This window comes from Bos grunniens, chromosome 18 (genome assembly GCF_055505025.1).
Source record: "Bos grunniens cultivar Pamir isolate PY7600 chromosome 18, Bosgru_T2T1.0, whole genome shotgun sequence".
Classification (NCBI taxonomy): domain Eukaryota; kingdom Metazoa; phylum Chordata; class Mammalia; order Artiodactyla; family Bovidae; genus Bos; species Bos grunniens.
The window spans coordinates 53,546,116-53,565,883 of NC_141182.1; the positions used below are offsets into that span (position 1 = coordinate 53,546,116).

General features: G+C 49.6%; 1 protein-coding gene across 13 annotated transcripts; it reads right to left on the minus strand.

The window, feature by feature from the left end:
• Window positions 1–937: 937 nt before the first annotated feature.
• FBXO46 (F-box protein 46) lies at window positions 938–18,840 on the minus strand. 13 transcript variants are annotated; one of them, XM_086353186.1, is made up of 4 exons: window positions 18,783–18,840; window positions 17,947–18,042; window positions 16,123–16,321; window positions 938–6,326 (listed from the first exon to the last, which is right to left on the minus strand). In XM_086353186.1, the coding sequence occupies exon 4, from the start codon at window positions 6,166–6,168 to the stop codon at window positions 4,351–4,353; it is 1,818 nt and encodes a 605-aa protein (XP_086209312.1). In that variant the 5' UTR covers window positions 6,169–6,326; window positions 16,123–16,321; window positions 17,947–18,042; window positions 18,783–18,840; the 3' UTR covers window positions 938–4,350. The 13 variants fall into 13 exon arrangements, with proteins under 13 accessions (XP_086209312.1, XP_086209304.1, XP_086209308.1 ...); XM_086353178.1 differs by having other exon boundaries at window positions 938–15,962; XM_086353182.1 differs by having other exon boundaries at window positions 938–15,962; window positions 17,947–18,127.
• Window positions 18,841–19,768: the final 928 nt, after the last annotated feature.

Consider the following 19,768-nt stretch of genomic DNA (forward strand, 5'->3'; position numbering starts at 1 on the left):
TTACACCAAACCATCCTTTCCCTTTTGGCTGTGAGCACAGGAACGAGAGATGTCATGTGTAACTGCAAACTCTAGTGATGGCCCAAGGAATTATTTCCCAGCCCTATCTAATTTTCAGATGCAAGTGGGGTGCTTTTTGAAAAATGAGGGGAATTCCGTGGCAGTCCAGTGGTTAGGCCTTGGCGTGTCACTGCTGGGGCCTGGGTTTGACCCCTGGTCAGGGAACTAAGGTCCCACAAGCTGCGCAGCAAAGCCAACAACAACAACAAAAAGCAGATTCAGAGGCTGGAACTCTATAAGCACCTGGGGAATCTTCACTTTGATCAGCACTTTGGGACATGTTGTCCTTAAGGATATAAGTTTGGTGCATTCTAGCTGCTTAGCAAACCTGCTCCAAAGAAAGCCTAGGAGAGTATTTAGGCAGGGAGTGTGGTGCTCAGCTCTGTGCCTGCTGACTTTGTGACTTTGATGGAGACTTGGTAGGCCGCAGGGAGGCCAGGCCAGGGTAGAGGGTTAGAGAGTGAAGGTGGGGACCTCCCTGGTTGTCCAGTGGTTGAGACTTAACCTTCCAATGCAGGGGGCGGTTTCAATCCCTAGTTGAAGATCCCACATGCTTCATGACCAACAAACCAAAACAGAAACAGTATTGTGAGAAATTCAATAAAGACTTTAAGACTGGTCCACATCAAAAAAACCTTAAAAGTGTGAAGGTGAACATTGGCTTTCCCAGACAACTCAAGGCTGACTCAAGAGGACCTGTGGGCTGAGGGACAATTTCAGTTCTCATTTTGCAAAAGAAGTGGCCGGGGCTGAGAATTACAAACTGTTTGTAGTTTACAGAGTTCAGATCCTCACCCACAGCTGTGCTCCTAAGCCCGTGTCCTACCTCTTTCTAAAAATCACCTGTGCTGATCCAACAGATGGTTGACCAAAAAAGTAGTTCCTCCTGAGGCTTTTATTTGGCTGCAAGTTACAATGAAGTTTAGAAGGGGGGACTAACAGCCTCTTAGAAGTATAATTGCCAGAAGTCAGAAAGGAAATTGACAGATATCAACAACTAGGGTAGTAAGAGGGTCTCAAATCAGAGAGTTCCTGTTTGTTCATTTCATGATGCCAAGCACTTAAAACTACAATGTATCTCCTTATCATCACAGCCATCTCAGAGGTAGGTGAAACCATCACCTCAGTGTTAGAAGAAACTGTTCAGTTCTATCCTGGGCCTCCAGGCCTCCCTGTAAGTCTTCTTGCTGAGTGGACCACACCCAGGCACTGGGCAGGGCTTTCCACTTGAATCTGGGGTCAGTATCATGAGCCCATTTTACAGATGAGGCTGCCCATGCTTGACAAGGTAATGCTTTCCCCACCTCCCATCTGTCCCTGAAAGGCAGCCTCCCCCAGCTTCACACTATGAAGGGCCCAAGAGGGGTCTTTGATGGGCACAACCAGTGAGCACTCTAGTGTATCAGCCTTCTGAGGAACTGTCCAACATTCTCATTTTTCAGATTAAGAAACTGAGCTTCAGAGAAGTCAATTGCTGAAGATCACAGCTGGACATGTTCATTGCATGTGTCTAGGTATTTGTTTCTATTTATCCTGCCTATGATTCATTGCGTGTACCCACCTTTTTATCAGTCTGGAATTTGCAATCATTGTGTCTTGACATACTATCATCGCACCATTTCATTTTCTCTTCTGATTCTAGGATGCCAGTTAAATGTGTTAGACTTCCTCTATCCTCCATAACCGTTTACATTTTTTTCTTTTTGGTCTCTGTGCCACTTTTTCAGACCTTGCTCTAGCTGAATAACTCTTTCATTGTGTCTGATTTGTTTAGCCTAGTCACTGGTTTTTTACTTTTGGCTACTATATACCTTTGTGGGTTTTTTCCTTTCATTTTGGCTAGGCCATTATTCAGGTCTGGGTTCCCTGCATGTATTTCCAAGCTCTTTTTTTTCTTCTAATCTTGACTGATGGTTCCACCACCTGCAGCCTTTGTGGGTCTGTTTTTGCTCTGTGGCCACTGCAGCTGCTTTATTTCCATGTGTGTTTGGTTATTTGACTCTTACTGCTCATTGGTGGGGATTCTAGGTGTCAGCTCCTCCCACCAGAGGATTTTTTTGTTTCTGCTAGACATCTCAGTACCCTGGATCACAATAGGTGATGCAAAACTGGGTTGCAAACCCAAGCCAAGGGCCAGCCTGTGACCACAGATTCTCAGGGTTCATTTCCTCCTCCCCCCTCTTTCCTTACCTTCTCTGCAGTGTTCTGGGTCAGTCTTACCTGAGCTTGTAGTTTGGTGGGATCCCAGCTCCTATTAGATTCTTCACCTTGGGCAGGCTTTGACTTCTGCTGGCCTGTCCCAATAAGGCTACAAATTGGAAACCCAGGGTTGTTAACATCGGCAAATGCCCTCAGAGCAAAAGTGGCTTTAGGACCCCTATGGACCTTTTCCTTAAATTTTTGGCTTAGTATATCCATAACTGTGTTTTATTGGCTATTTGAGGCTTTTCAGATTTTACTTCCTGTTTTCAGCAGGAGAGTCCAAATAACCTGGCCTTCTCTTTACAGGAATCCAAAATTCCACAAAACCAAGCCAAGTTATAAATCCAGGTCTCTTTGATTCTAAAATCTAAGTATTAAATAACTACTCTGACATATCCTCATCTCTGGAAATTTTGATTCCTTGGTAAGAATGTCAGAGACTGTTAGCCACTGCTCAATATCCATTTTCCCCTCTTCTGTTAGTTAATAATTAGCTGAATATCTTAAAACTTTTATTACAGGGATCTTTATGAGTTTCCGGTTGGGCATAATGCATCTGGCTAAGCGTCTGCATTCCCGTCTCCCGTGCAGTCCTTCCACGTGGCTAAAGTTGCGATCCATGAGCTGTGCACAGAAGCAGGGTGTAGTATTTCTGAGAGGAAGGAGACTCCCTTCCCCACAAAACAGTAATGGGTGGAGTTTCAGCAGCCATCTTGGACCATGAGGCTGAGGGCCAAAGGCAAAGAATAATGGAACAGTGGGCTTGAAGGAGTCTGGGATCCCAGTGACTTCAGGGCCACCATACCTGCCCAACACTGAGTTTCTAAAGGAATAAAAGCTACCCTGTTTGAGTTTCTGTTAATACTCTTTTGAGATTTTTGAATCCAAACTGACACAGATGAAGAGTCAAGTCATCTCAGTCCAAGGGAATTGGCTAAGGATTCTTTCAGCTTTTTCCATCTCACCATGAACTGGCCCATGACTTCCTTCTCTTCCAAACAGCTTCCCTTAACAACACACAAACCAGTCTGGGCCCAGCCTTATAAATATTGATTTTATAGAAAGGACCAATTCAAAATTGGTCAGATGCCACACGTTAGAAGCTTTCCAGAACCACAAGGATGAAAAAACAAAACCAAATTAAAAAAAAAAAAAACAACAAAAACCCAAACAACAAACAAAAGTACTCCAGATCAAACTGCCTGAAAGTCAAGGTCTTGGTTCACTAAAGGATTCTTTAAAAAAATATGTGGCTGGGGGATGGAGAGACCTCTAACACCTGAACAAGTACCCAGAGTGGAAGGAAAAAAAACAGATATTGAAACCCTTAGTCCCTGCCCACCGGCCCCCCTATGCTGTCCAGAGTTAGGCAAAGGGTTTCACAGCTTTTTTTGTGGGGGTGGGGTGGGGGTGGGATGGGGTCATGGCAATAGCTTAAATATTGGAAGATAAGTTTTACACTTCAACTTTTGTTTTCCTCTTGGGGACCTAGAGAGACTGATAGCTTGAGGTTACGGAGAAAACTGATTTTTATTGTTTTAATGGGGAAAATGTCTAGAAATGGCAGGTGGCCATGAAAAGTGTCAAAATGTGATCTGTGATCTGATGGCCCCCAACTCCTAAAGAGGAGGTGAGCCCTGGTGTAGCAGGTTAGGAAGGGTACAAACCCTGGGTGCTGCGGCCTCTTGGGGGAAAAGAATAACTCCAGAAAGAACTGGGGGAGGGAATGCAAGGGGGCCAGAATGGGGGAACCCTTAAGTAGTACCAAAATTAGCTGCCGTCTGCTCCCTGCTAGTGGGTCCCTGGGGTACGGAGAGTGGCAGGGAGGGCATCGGGGCTGAATGGAGAGGAAATTGAGATGCTGATTAAAAAAAACACCCAACTTGAGGATCTGAAGAGTAGAAAACCAGTAGGGGTCAATTGGAGTGCTTTCTTGGTCACCCCCATGAACCCCATCTTAGTTCTGGAGGGGGATCCATGCTGCCTGGGTTAGGGGTATGGGCTGGTGACCCAGTCCTGACCCTCGGCTCCCAGGGGGAGGGGGTGGGGGTGGGCGTGGTGGGCTCTTCCCCACCCCCTCCCCCGGCTTCACCTCCCCTCCTCGCGGCCAGCCCGGCCCCCACCAGCGCCCGGCCCATTGCAGGGCAGCACCCAGTTGTTATCATGCAGACCCAGGCGGCAGCCGGGGGTCTCACGATCGGCTCGGCGGCAGCACATCCAGTAGGAACGTCCGTAAGGCAGGTCGTGGTGGTAGGGCTTGGGGTGCCAGCGGCAGAGCGACACGTCGCCCTTCTCGTATCTCTTGCGGCACTGCTTGCAAGGGTCATCGCGGTAGAGTGGGTCGCGGCTCCAGCGCGAGTCTGTGGCCCGCACGCCGAATGCCTCAATGATGCCCTTGAAGTGGTGGCAGGTGCACTTGAGAGCCGCCAGGGCCCGCGTGGGCAGGAAGCTGAAGATCTTGACCAGCACGTGCTCTGGGAGCACCAGCATGTACTGCCGCGGCTCCAACAACCGCTGGATCTTGAAACGGATCTCCAGGAAGTCGTGGGACACGTGCCGGTACAGGCGGCACAGGGAGGTGTCGGCCGTCCCCTCGGCATCGTCCGGGCCTGGCGCTGTGGCCGGTGAGTCGGCTGGCGGGGGCTCAGGGGGCCCGTCCTGCCCCCGGGACTGGAGGAAAAAGAGCTGGCCTGGTGGGGGTGGCTCCTCGGGGCTGACAGTCAGGCACACCGTCTCCTCTTTCACGTTTTTGGTGCTGTCTTTGCCAAAGAAGATGCACTCGTCCACCACTCCTGTGACCACCACATCCACGTGGAAGCCTGACGCTCCGCAGTCCCGGGCAGGGGGTGGCGGGGGTGCCGGGGGAGTGTCCTCGGGCCTGGCGGGGGCGGGGGTCTCACCCTCACTGGCTTCGTCTGCCCTAGCCAGCAGGAACTCCACGTTGCTGGGGAGGGCGTCCCGAGAGGGGCTGATGAGCTGGTACAGGTCGCAGGTGATCTTGTCCTTGGCCCGGGCTCCGGGACCTGGGCTGCCAGGGTAGGCGCAACCTGGCCGGCCCCCGCTCCCGTTGGGTAAGCTGCCATCCGGTGCTCGGGACTCTCTGCCGTTGGAGATCCGGAAGGCGATGCGCACCTCCCCGGGGCCTGGCCCAGGCCGCTCCTCCTTGCGGAGACCCTTGGCCGGAGGGTTGTCCCGCTGGGCCTCAAAGTGGGCCACTGCCTCGGCTACACGGCTGCAGTCCCCGCCGCCAGACCTTCGTTCGGATCCCAGCCCCTTGCCAGGCCCACCCTGCTCAGCCGACACGAAGACCACAGGCGCTGGGGTGCTGGGGCGCGGGTAGCTCTGCAGGGCCAGGGCGGCCCGCTGTTCCACCAGGGCCACCATCTCGGCCACAGAGAGCAGGTCCACATCCTCCCCGGCGGAGGTTGGGGCCCCCTCTACGGCAGGGGGCCCGTCCTGTCCCCCTGGGTCGGGCGGAGCCTTCGTAGACTCAAGACAGCGCCTCCTCCGCTTGGCCTTGGAGCTGTCACTGCCCCAGTGCCCCTTGACCTTCATGGAGCTGGCCCGACTGCCCCCACCACACTGGTGGGCCACAAAGAAGGCTACCTTCTCCTTTGTATTCCCCGGCTTGATCACATACCATGTGTCCAGCAGGACTCGACCCTCGTCGCCAGCAGCCGCTGCGGAAAGGAGCGGGGCAGGCTGGGAGGCGGGAGCATCGGAGGCCAAGACCGGGGGCGTGTTCTCAGAGTGGGCAGGGCCATGTTCTGGCTCCGCCCCACCGCCCGGCTCGGAGCAGGCTGAGGGCTTGAGGGTGGCAGAAGGGGGGCGTGGCTGGTTCTGGGAGTAGGTGCCAAAGGGCCGAGGGCACCAGAGCTGGAAGGGCAGAAGGCCACCTCGGTCCATTCTGGGGATGGTGGCAGACAGGCGGGGGTTCACCACATCGCAGGGCCTGGATGGCGGTGGGGGGCTCCACAGGTCACCTGGAGACACGGAAGAGGGGGTGGGGGAGCTGGGGAACAGCCAGCCCTGTCAGCTCCTCTCTGACCTCAACTTCTTCGGACCTGAGGAGACAGACCAGGCTATACCACTCAGATCCTGTTCCCGCCCCGCCCTGACCCAGATGAGCAAATGGAGGGCGGCAGAGAGGTTGGGACCTGCTTCTGTAATACCCAGAGTGTGACAGGAGCTGGCAGTTTGCTCCAACCCTCCACTGCCTGACTGGTTTTACTCACGATCTACAGGCCTTCCGCTGCCAGAACTTTAAACAGAATTTAAAGTACCAACTGATGGAAAGCTCCTCCTTCTTCTATTTGCTCACCCAGTAACAAGTTCCTGAAAAGACAATTCCCAGCCCTGCCCACAGCTATGGGAGCCTGAACCCATGGAGGAAGGAACAAGGTGGGTTGGGCAGGGGAAGATTGGAGGCAGGAGGCAGAGAGGTCCTTAAGAGTGGAGCTCTTCACTCGGTTCCGGTTGTGAGGCTCTTTGGGGATCTATTATAGCTGTGGATCCTCACCCAGGAAAATGCACCACACTTGCCCCAAGACTGCAGGTAATTCCTTTAAGCAGAAACGTAGACCCCTGGCATGAGAAGGGCTTTCTAGTCTAGCTTCTTCAAGTTGCTCCCAACTTGCTGAATTTGAGGCTTAGAGTGGGGAAGGTTTATATATTGCAAAACCAGGCCCTCAAACTTGGCTTCCAGATTTCTCAATTTAGGGCTTGTAATAGTGACCATTTTATTTTGCAATGACTTTGTGTGCATGACCTAATCTGGAGGCAGTCTTGCTAATGAGCCTGACCCAACTATGTTCTACTGCAGAACTAACAGTCTCAAATCCTCAGTCTTTCCCTGGGCCATCTCCCTCCAGATATCTTGAAACCAAGACACTCTTCAAATGTCAAAACTTCCACATGCTTACAGACCAGTGAAAGTAGTTTGCTGACTCCTGGTTGTACTATTTTGAGCCACGGGCCAAATCCAGCCCATTGCCTGTCTCTGCAAATAAAATTTTATCGAAACATGTTCCTTTGTTCATGACTACTTTTATGCTACCACAGCAGAGTTGAGTAGAGGTGACAGAAAACATATGGCCTGCAAAGCCTAAAATACTCATTATCTGGCCCTTTATGGAAAAAGTTTGCTGACCTCTGCAGTATATATGGTTCCTCTAAATTCAGGCAATACCACAGACACCACTAAATCACCATTTATTTCATGGCCCTATAGCTTTAAGATCTAGACAGCCTGCAAGCACCTCCAAGCACTCACAGACACCAGTCTTAATCCTAAGAATCCTTGCCCCCCATAATTCCCAATCCCACCTACTACTCCTAACACAGCCCCTGCTGAAATCTCTTTCTTGCTTAAAACAAAAACAAAAACAAAAAAACAAAAAAACCACACAGCCCCTAAAACCTATAGATGGCTAAGTTTACCAACAACCAACACATCTAAAATGTCCAGGAACAGGGTTTCCTTGGTGGCTTGATGGTAAAGAATGTAGAATCTACCTGCCAATGCAGGAGACACGGGTTTGATTTCTGATCTGAGACGATCCCCCATGTCTCGGAACAAGGAAGCCTATGCACCACAACTTTGAGCCTGTGCTCCAGAGCCAGAGAGCCACAACTACTGAGTCCATGTGCCCTGGAGCCTGTGCACCGCAGCAAGAGTGGCCCCTGCTTGCTGCAACCGGAGAAGGGCCTGCACAGTGATGATGACCCAGCACAGCCAAAAGTAAATAAACAAAATTATAAATAAATAAAATGTCCAGGAATAGAAACTACCACAGCAAAAGCCACTCATTCTCTACAGATGCAAATATATCCTAACCCAAAACATCCAGACCCTCTCAAAATCTTCAACTTCCAAACCTAAAAATATCCCCTCCAGCTTAGAAAGCCTCAATCTCAATGTAGACCCACACAAATCCCATGCCTACCAAGAACTCCAACACACACAGCAATTTCCCAACCTCACAGATGACCCAAAAGACCAGTTTCCTGAAATTCTATTCTTAGCTCAAACTCTCTCTAAACCTCCTAATCCCACAAAAGGCCCCCCGACCGCAAAACTTAACTAAAACATCAATGCTCCCTCACACATAAAACTAATACCAAACCATTTATTTCTCAAAGTCAAAAGAACCTCCAAAATACTCCCAAAGAAACCTCACAAAATGTTAATATGCAGACATGAGCTTACTGGGTACTGTTTTAACAACTCCTGCTAATCCTCGCTCCTCCCTAGGAAGCAGGGAGTGTTATTTGTCCGAGTCCAGATGAGGGGCAGAAAGGTTAAGTCCCTGTCCGGACCCAGACAGGGAGGAAGTCGGGAGAGCCGAAAGCGCATGCATTTTGGGTCCAGACATGGGACTCTCTGCTTCTAAGTCTCTCCGTGGCTCCCCAAATCCTCTGTCCATCAAACACCCAAACCACATGGGCGATTCCCTACATTCGAATCTTCCACAGTACACAGTACATGGGAACCCAAACTCAAATCCCAAGGCGCCACCTAAACTCAAGAGAATCCCAAAGTATCCCCATACCCACGAAAAATGTCCCCACTCCCTCCTATTACAGCTTCCCTGGAATTCACCAACCTCTAAGGCTACTCTCGAAACCTAGACACGCCCCCTCAAGGCGCCCCACCGGCGCGCCGCGCCCCCTGTGGGGAGAAGGCGGCACCCACGCATGCGCAAGAGAAGAGGGCCCCGCCCCCTCGCTCCTTCCCTCCAGCTGTCTTGCCTGCCCGGCACCCATCTGGTTTCCCTCCGCCCCTTTGTTGACAGACGTGCGCGTGATGGCCCCAGCCAATGAGCGGCGGCCATTCGGAGCCATGCCCATATAAGGCAGGCCTTGGCGAAGGGGCCCAACTTCGAAAGAGGGTGGAGTAGGCGAGAGGTGATGAACGGGGTGTGGAAACAGTCAAGTGCAAGAGAGTGTGGAACAATTCCTAATTTCCTGCTAAACGGAAGAACGAGGCCAGGACCCAAGCCATGACAATCAAGGAAAGGTTTATTACGACGTTTCCTCTAAACAGGAGCCCTGATTGACAGCTGAGATTTAAAGGGCCAAGCAGTTCAGGGATTGAGACTCCAGGTCCGGAGGAAAGGAAGGGCGCAGAAAGATCTGAAAAGTGCCTAGCTTTGGTAGGGAAACCTGGAGGGAGAGATTTCCCGCGGGGGAAACGGAGCAGCAGGATCACCTCACCCTGAAAAACAAATGGGCAGAACCGTCGTCGTCGGCATCAAGTCCAAGCCTCTGGGCCTGGCATTCGAGGCTCAGGCCGCGTGGCCAAAAGGACCTCTCAGGCCAGCCCTTCTAAACAGGCGCCGCAAATAGCACAAGAAAATAATATGAAATACTTTAATAATTTTTTTTTAATATTGGCTACCTGTTAAAATGAGACTATTTAGGATATAAATGAGTTAAAATGTTTAAAATTGACTTCATCTCTTTTGATTTAAATGTGGCTACTAGAAGATTTTAAATTACATGTAAGGTTCACCTTGTTTCTATTGAACAGCACTTTCAGTGCCAGGCTGGCTCAAGAGACACTCCACTGCAGGCATCTGTCCATTCCCACCACCCTGTCTGCTACCAGCCATCCTGCACATCAGAGCCAGAAGGGTATTCTCGAAATATAAACCTGACCTTGTCCCTACCCTGCTCAGAACCTACCATGACTCCCCAGTGCCCCTGGGGAAAAGCCCAGATACTCTACAACTCTAGCCTCATCCTTCCCCACTTTCCCATGCCCCCAGTGGACCCAGGTAAGCACCAGCTCTGGCCTATAGAATAGTTAGAATACTGAGGCCTTCTCTGATCCTCAGGAGTGGTTATCTCCATTGTATAGATGAAGAAACTGAGGCAGGTCAGGTTGCCTAACTAGCTCAAGGTCACACATAACTGGTGGGACTTAGAGCAGGGATGGGAACCCAGGGAATCTGATTTTAGATTGCTGTGCTCTATTTAATTATATATTCTCTGGGGTTTCAGCTCAGCCATCCTCTCCTCCAGGAAGCTAACCCCCTAAGGGTGGGTCAGGCTCCACCTCTGGGGTCCGACACTGGCCTCCTTGCTGGATATTCCTCAGAGTCACCAAGCCCTTTCCTCCTATGTTACCTCTGATTGGCATGCTTTCCCCCCAGAAAAGAAAGAGCGAGCCCACATGGCTCTATCCCTTCTACCATTTGGGTCTTAGCTCAAATGTAACTTTCATGGGCCTGTATCTTTAACCAGGAGGCCTTCCCTGAGCTCCCTTTCTAGAAACCTTCCACCTGCCCAGAGAGGTCCTCTGGGTTCCCCAAACCTAGCTCTGTCCATTGTCACTATCAAGGGATGGATCATCTGCTCCACTGAATAGTGAACCCATGGGAGGAAAGGTCAGAGTTATCATGGTCATCATGGTGACCCCAGCAACACTGCCCAGCACAGCCGGAATGGATCAAAGTTCCCTGCCCTAAGGCTCCATGTCTCAAAAGCCTGGAGGCCTGGCAGTGTAAACTCTCTTTTACACCCAAATATTCTATTTGTGTCAGAGGTTACTAGGGCAGAATTCTCTAACTTCCCAAACACTGGGCTCTGAACAAGGCCATACCCTAAGGCAATGCTCCGTGAAGATCCTCTTATTGAAAAACATCTGGAGCCAAACAGACTGAAAATCAAAAGATGGAAAAAGACTGACCAGGCAAATAAGAACCAAGAGTCAAGTAGAGAGGCTTCCCTGGTGGCTCAGTGGTAAAGAATCGGCTTGCCAATTCAGGAGACACGGGTTCGATCCCTGATCTGGGAAGACCCCACATGCTGTGGAGCAACTAAGCCCGAGTGGGCCACAACTATAGAGCCTGTGCTCTAGAGCCGGGAAGCCGGCACTACTGAGCCCATGTGCCTTACAGGGCTGCGCTCTGCAACAAGAGAAGCCACTGCAATGAGAAGCCTGTGCACCACAACCAGAGAGTAGCTCCCGCTTGCTGAAATTAGGGAAAAGCCCATGCAGCAACAAAGACCCAGCACAGCCAAAGAAAAAAAGTCAAGTAGAGAAGTGACAGTGCTGATTTAAAAAAAACAGTTAACAACGGACAAAAGAAAAAAGGGATGATTAGGGACAAAGAATGTGACAAAACAGACTGACCCATCATACACAAAAGTTTGCAACATACATGCTCCTAATACTATGGCCTCAAAACAGACAAGGCACAAAGCAACAAAATGCCAGCTTGACAAGTCCACCACTGTAGTGGGAAACCTTAATGTATCTCTTCATAAGACAGTGGTTGAAAAGAGAAAAATCAGTAAGGACCTGAACCACACAATCAGCACTCTTGCTGGAATACCCCCAATTAGAGAATCCAGCTTTATGTCCCTCATCTGACATTCTGAGGTCCTCCTGTGTGCTGGCCCTGGGTTGGGTGCTGGAGATACAGAGATGACACTGAGATCACCAGAAAGAGCTCATGGGAAAGGGGGCAGGCATCCAAAGAAACAGTCATGGCCAAATGAATGTATTACAGAGGAAATGATGATCACAACAGCAGTTAACACTGGAGCCCTCAGGGTGAGCCAGGCTTTGTTCTGAGTGCTTTATAAATATTAACTCATTTAATTCTCACATCATTTTACTACTTTTAAATCTCATTTCAGATGTTAGAAAGTGGGGCCATGGAATGGCTAAGTAATTGCTGTCGGACACAGCTTTGTGGCCAAGCTTTGAATCAGAGTCTGGCTGACTCCAGAGTGCAAGCAGCTCCTTCATGGAGTATACGGAGCGATTTTCCTGGATCATCTTGTTCTGTCTGCAAAGCCTTTGCACTCTCTGTTCCTTCTGCCTGGAATACTCTTCCCCAGGTATCCAGAGGGCTCACCCCGCTCCTCAGATCACCTTCATGAGACCTTTCTTTTTAAATTTATTTTATTGAAGTAGTGTCAACTGGGGCTCCCCAGGTGGTGCTAGTGGTAAAGGACCCGCCTGCCAATGCAGGAGACGTAGGAGATTCTGGAGACTCCAGTTCAATCCCTGGGTCGGGAAGATCCCCTGCAGGAGGGCATGGCATCCCACTCCAGTATTCTTGCCTGGAGAATCTCATGGACAGAGGAGCCTGGCAGGGTATAGTCCATAGGGTCGCCAAGAGTAGGACACGACTGAAGTGACTTAGCACGCATAGTTGATATACAATGTCATGTTAATTTCTACTATACAACAAGGTGATCCAGTTATATATATATGTATATATACATTCTTTTCCATAATAGTTTATCATAGGATATTGAATATAGTTCCCTGTGCTATACAGTAGGATCCTGTTGTTCCTGAGAACATCTTGATTGAAAACTGCAGTCCCCGCCACAGATAGACATACACACTCTCCCTGATTTATTTTTCTCTTTAGCATGCATTACTATCTACTATACTATAAACTTTATTATTGTCAGCTCCCCTCACTAAAATGAAGACTCCCCCAGACTGGTATTTTTTGCCTAGTTTTTTCTTCCCCACCTCTGCATCCCCAGCTTTTAGAATAGCACCAAGTGGTTGGCTACTATGAGTGTGGTCCTCAGAGCAGCAGCTGCAGCTGGAAGTGTATTAGAAATGTAATCTTGGGCTCTCCCCTACACCTGCTGAATCAGAAAGTACATGTCAACAAGATCTTGGGATCACACGATTAAGTTGGAGAATCTACGCCCAGGCACATTGCAGGTGTACAGCACTTATTGGTTGGAACAAACCCCTAACACTGCCTTACTGTCCGCCTTCTGCACAGATGCTCCTGGGGGCCTCTTGTGAAAAATGAGCTGGTCCAGCCAAGTCCAGTGGTAGAAATCCTGCTCCCAGGACCAAGGCAGGAGGCCACCTCCTCCAGGAGCCGTGTTGGTGCCCTCCTAAGCCACACAGGGTCTCTTCCTCCTGAGACCTCCTCTGGCCACATCTGTCATCTGTCCCGGCTGAGTGACAATGACCTGGGTTCGGGCCTCTCTCTCTCCCCTCCATCCTCTGGGTTTCTGGAAGGCTGGATTCTCTCCCCAAAGGCACAGCTGCTCCAGCCTCTGCACTCGGCTCCCTGGCCTGGTTTAGTTCTTCTGGCTCCATCCTTCTCATGGTAGCCAGAAAGATCTTCCTAAACACCAATCAGACCACAGAACTCCCCTGTTTAAAAATCCTTCCATGAGAGGTGCAAGTTGGCAAAACAAAATGAAAGAACCAACAGGACAGGCACAGGAACCCTTTCTCGGGAAGCTGCCAAAGGATTTGCTTCACAGAAGTAAAGGAGAAAACCAAGAAAAAGGAACCTATGAGATCAAGGAGATAAGATCTAGCTCAGAAGAAAGACAAAAGGAAGGACTCCGCAGATGATGATAAAGGGAGCTCCGGGGACAGCTGTGTAGCAGGTTAAGGGAGAACCTGCTTCCATAAATGCACAGAGAAAGGAAAAAGGCTGCTAATTAACAAGCTAAGCCTTGGACTTAAGAAGCTGGAAACAGGAATCCCTGGCAGTCCAGTGGTTAGGACTCTGTGCTTTCACTGCCAAGGACTTGGGTTCAATCTCCGGTCAGGGAACGAAGATCTTGCAAGTTGGAGAGGTCAGGGTCATGCCAGGACAGGGCTGGGCACAGAGTGGTGCCCAGGGAGCGTACTTGCCCATTACTACAACAGGCATCGGTGGCAGGACCCTCATGGCACTGCTCCTGGTCTTATTCCTTCAATTCTCCACTCTCTCCACCCTGTCACCCCCGCTACAACTGTGTCCACAATCCTGATCCATCCATGCCCCTTTATTGGTTTTTTTGGACTCTGGGTCTGCTGGTCTCTCTTCTCCTCTTAAGCTTTTCTTTCTAATAGCTGGTCAGAATCATACAAATCCTCAGCATCTAGAAATCCAGGCCACAGACAGAATCCAGGCAGGGCTTCGGAGTACCCCAGCTTTCTCACTTTTAGGGCTGTGACTACAGGCAGGGTCCTTATCCCTCTATGCCTCAGTTTCCCCCATCGTAAAATACAGATAGTAACAGTACCCACCCATGGGTTGGCTGCTGATTCATTGAGATCAAATCAGTAGAGCGCTCAATGCCAGTGAGGCACCAAGGACAGCTTCAATATGAAGGGACCAGGATTATTAAGAAAAGGTGAGACATGGACTTCCCCGGCGGCTAGTAGTTAAAGACTTCTCCTTACAGTGCAGGGGGTGAGGATTATATCCCTGATTGGGGAGCTAAGATTCCATATGCCTGGGGGCCAAAAAATCAAAACATAAAGCAGAAACAATATTGTAATAAAATCAATAAAGTCTTTAAAAATGGTTCACATAAAAACAAGGTTTTAAAAAAATAAAAGGAAAGTAAGAAAAGGTAAGACAGGGAATTCCCTGGTGGTCCAGTGGTTAGGACTCTGAGCTTCCACTGCAGAAGGCAGGGGTTTGATCCCTGGTCGGGGAACTAAGATCCCATCAGCATGGCAAAAAAGAAAAAAAAAAAATAGGGACCACTCAAGAGTCTGACAACCACTTGATGGTTATACTTGATAAACCACTTCCCTGTTTATTTTACATTCTGAAATTAAACCGGTCCTATTCCCCCCCAATAATCAAAACATGGCCATTACTTTGTTACTGTCTGGTACTGGGTCTCACCTAGTAATTAAACAGCATTTACAGAGCAGTTACTATGTGTCAGACACTGTTCTGGGCATCGGGGACATGCGGGACACAGGAGACAGAAATCCTTGTCCTCATGGATTGGAGACAGGGTAAATCTCACAGTGCTACAGGAAAACAAATATAGTAAGTGAAAGGACTCAAGAGTGTAAGGTGGGGATTATAATGTTAACCGAGGGGTCAGGAGCAGGTGACAAGCCAAGTCTTTTAGAAAACCTGGGGACTTCCCTGGTAGTCCAGTGGTTAAAAATCCCCCCTCTTATGCAGGGGGACTCAGGTTCGATCTTTGGTCAGGAAACTAAGATCCTACATGTCACAGGGCAACTAAGCCCGAGTGCCTCAAACGCTGAGCCTGTGTGCTCTGGAGCCCATGTGCCACCACTAAGACCTGACACCACCAAATAAATACATAAATATCAAAAAAAAGAAAAGAAAACTTGTGCTTTTAGGAATAATGCAGCTTTACCAGAGTTGCTAGCAATAGTAAAGAAAAAAAAACCTATATATATATATATATATATATATATATAATATATCATTCTGCATGAGTAAGCAGTTCATGTGGTCACAAAGAGTCAAACACGACTAAACGATTGAATAACAACAAAGCTTCAGATAAACCCAGGTTGGAAACACATTTAAGATTTGAGGAAAAGGCAAAGTAACTTGGAAAGCAGACACATTTTTTAAGACAAACAAATAAAGGAAGGAGGCAGGGGAAGCACTGCATCACCAGGGGGCGCCCAGATGTGACAATTGGGTACAAGGAGGAGAGCCTGGCAACTTTTCCCTAAACCAACGGGGTTCCAGATCATTCATTGCGACCTGGAAACAAAATGTTAAAAATCCAAGAAAGCTGGGAAAGATTGAAGGCAGGAGGAGAAAGGGACGACAGAGGATGAGATGGTTGGATGGCATCACCGACTTGATGGGCATGAGTTTGAGCAAGCTCCGGGAGTTGGTGATGGACAGGGAAGCCTGGGGTGCTGCAGTCTGTGGGGTCGCAAAGAGCCGGACACCAATGAGCAGTGACTGAACTGAACTGAACTGAAGGACAAACAGGCAAAACTGGCATGAGGGGCTGAAAATGAATCAGGAGAAGAGTAACCCACACCAGAAAAAGGAGCACAGACGCCACCAGAGATGCAAAACTGCCCCAGTGTTGTGACAGCCACAAGCGCCCCAAGGGGAGGGTGGCAGCCTGTACCTGGGACAGGTGCCAGCAAATAGTAGGTGCTCTGTCAACACGGTGGATGATTCAAGGGATGAACCTCCATTTTCCAGAAGAGGAAACTGAGGTCCTGGGGGGTTAAATGCCTTGCCCAAAGTCACAGAGCGGGGGGGTGATGGAGCCAGGATTCAAATCTTGGTGTTATGGTTCTGGAGCACATGCTCAATAAATTTTTCTGGAAAGAATAAAATTAATAAAAATGCATCACACTTACAAAGAACTTAATATGCACTAGGCATATGATACATGAGATCTCATGAACTGCTGACAAGAGTTTCATGGTTGGAATGTGGCCCATTTTACATATGAGAAAACGGAGGCCCAGAGTAGGCAAGCAACTTGGCCAAGGACACACAGCAGCAGAGGTGGGGATGGGAACGTGGGCCTACCGGACGCTGATGCTTTTAACCATAAGCTTTCCTATTAGAGCCGATTTAGGGGATAAACTCCGGAAGCCTGTAACAAATGAACCAAACTGTTTTAAAATTACTTACAAGTTGCGAGGTCCCAGTGACTAAAAAGTCGGGAGAGAAAAAAAACACAGTTGTTAGAAATATCTCCTATTCACTGAAATACCTGGAGTTGGGCCAGGCTGGGCATTGGTGAGTGAATTATTTATATTTGGCTGGGGCTAGGAATGGGAATGGGAACAGACTGAGTTTCTGAGCACCCCCTCAGGGAGTCAGGCCTGGGCTTAGGTGCCAGGGACAGAGGGTGGGGAACTAGAAGAGTCAGGACACAGGAGCAACCTGGGAGAGAAAGGAAAAGGCAGTCTGGCTGGTGTCTCCCTCACCAGTCTTTCTCTACCGCCCTCTCTCAGGTCTGCGTTTCCCGTTCAAAAAAATGACAACTCACATGCATCAAGCACTTATTCAAGCACTTTCTATGCTTACTTCCCTGAAATCTCTATAACCTTCCTAGGGTTACTGACCCCATTTTATGATTGAGGAGAGTCCAAAAGACTTGCCCAAGGGCACAGAGAAGGTAAGTGGCAGAACTGAAGACTGGTTCAGACTTCCCTGGTGGTCTGGTTGTTAAGACTCTGGTCTTCTGATGCAAGGGCACGGGTTCGATCCCTGCTCCAGGAAGATCCCACACGTGGTGGAACAACTAAGCCTGTGTGCCACAACTACTGAAGGTGGTGCACCTTACAGCCCATGCTCTGCAACAAGAGAAGCCACTGCAATGAGAAGCCCAGGCACCGCAACTAGAAAGGAGCCTTTGCTCACCGAAACTAGAGAAAGCCCGTGGGCAGCAATGAAGACCCAGCACAGTCAGAAGTAAATAAATAAACAAATCTTAAAAAAAAAAAAAACCTGAAGATGGCTTCAGTTCTCACTCTGCCCTACTCATGACATTGAACCTCAGTACAGGAGCACAGATGCTAAGTCAGGATGCCTAGGTTGGAATCCCGAGTCTACCATTTAATGCTGGATGACCTTGGGAAAGTTGCTGAACCTCTCTGTGCCTCTGGTTCCTTACTGTAGAACAGAGCTAATAACAGCACCTACAACTTAGGGGTGTGGTCAGAATTAAAGGAGTTAGCACATACAAATAGCTAAGAACAAGGCCAGGCACTTCCTAAAAAATAAGTGTTAACTGGAATTGGAATGGCTGTGGGGAAACCCTCTCCCTGCCCCCGCATGTTTCTGACCTGGGATGTGCCCAGATCAGTGCCACGTTTTGAGAAAACACCCCTGGGGCTCCACTGAAAAGGAGGGAATCCATTAGCACCTGTGACCAAGTCACATTCCTGGGGTGGGGAACTTCCCACCAACTACTCTGAGACTAAGGACTTACCCTGAGCCAGGAGGACGATCTTATGAAGACTCCTCTCTTCTCAGTGGCATGTTGTTCCCACAATAGATAAGGGCACTGAGTTTCAGAGACAGGACACTTGCCCAGATCATAAAGGAGTGAAGAAAAGATCTGAATGCCGGACTGCCCATACACATAAACCACCACACTTTTCTAAATCCCACTGGAGAAATAAGAGTGCAGGAGTCGTCTCTATGGCCTCTTCTGGCCATATTACCCTATGTGGCTGTCCGGTTTATCGGGAGTTTCTGGCTGGACTAAGCAAACTATCGCTACAGGCAGGCCCCTAATCTCTTGCTCCCCACCGTACCCACAGTCCTGGATCCTAACCTACACACCACTCTACCATTGATTTCTTTCTTTCACCATCTCAGCTTGCCCTCCTGCCCACAATCCGATCCAGAGGCTCCAACCCACCGCTTTCAGAACTGGCCTCTCCCTCGGAGCCTCCAGACCCTCTCATTCATCTAGCACTGACTCCCATGCCTTTCCACATCCTCCCGGCTAAAACCCTCGAAATTGCCCCCTTCTGGGCCTCTGCCTGGACGCCAACTCCCTTCTCCAACTCGGGACTCCTTTCCCCAACTCTGAGCTTCCTTACAATCAATCCCAAAGCTCGAGTCTCTCCCCACCTTCAAGACCCATCCCCAGCCCCCATTCTACAATTCCCTCCGGCTCCCGTCTCCCAATCCCCTCCCCCAAGCGATCTCCCCCTCATCCAGCCCCTTCTTTAGCCCCTGCCTCTTCCCTCTCGCTACCGGGTCCCGAATTCCCGCACGGGTTCTCAAGCGCCCCCGGCCCCGGTTCGAGGTTCTCACCATCACCCCGCGCTGCAGCTCCCTCGGCTACGCGGGTTTCCCCCACTCGCTCCTCTCTAGCCTCCCCTTCCGGGTTCCCGCCCCGAAGCCCGCTGGGAATTGGAGTCCGGGAGGCCCCGGACTACATCTCCCAATAGGCAGCACGGTTAGGCGCGGAGGCGGGGAAGGTAGCAAACTGGGCGGGCTGAGGAAAAGACTGACTCCAACTCCCAGGAGGCAGAGAGGGCGCCTGACAGCGCAGGCGCACAGAGCGCCCCCGCCTGGCGCGCTGGGAGATGCAGTTCAGCCTCCTCCATTTTGGCCCGGGGCCCTTGGAAAAGAAATTGAGAAAATTGTAAAGGGGCGTTTGTGAGGGGTGGAAAGAGCAAGTTTACCGATTCCCTTAAACTGATTAACATAATAATTAACAGTGCCTCGTATTTTCTCAAACACTTTCCCATCTATTTTTACCGCTGGTTTTCTTACCACTAATTTACAAATAAGGAAGTTAGCCTTAAACCTTAGGAGGGAGGAAAGCTCCATATACTAGAAATTTGTACATATTATAGTTATAATAGAGGATTCACGAAGACAAGCACCTTTGTGTATCTTGTTCAAACACCCAGAACAGTGTAAATAAGTGTTGAGTAAATATTTATTGCATGCTAATTATATGCCTATTGAATTTGCCTACAATGCAGGAGACTCCTGTTCGATTCCTGGGTCAGGAAGATCCCCTGGAGAAGGGATAGTCTACCCACTCCAGTATTCTTGGGCTTCCCTGGCGGCTCAGACAGTAAGGAATCTGCCTGCAATGCAGGAGACCTGGGTCATTCCAGGGTTGGGAAGATCCCTTGGAGAAGGGCATGGCAACCCATTCCAGTGTTCTTGCCTGAAGAATCCCCATGGACAGAGGAGCCTGGCAGGTTACAGTCCATGGGATTGCAGAGTCGGAGACAACTGAGCAACTAAGCACAGATATGTGCCAGACACTCTGCAGAGAATCC

Bases quoted from the DNA above. Each gene is read 5' to 3' on its own strand.
- FBXO46 (XM_086353191.1), bottom strand. From the start codon at position 6,168: ATGGACCGAGGTGGCCTTCTGCCCTTCCAGCTCTGGTGCCCTCGGCCC.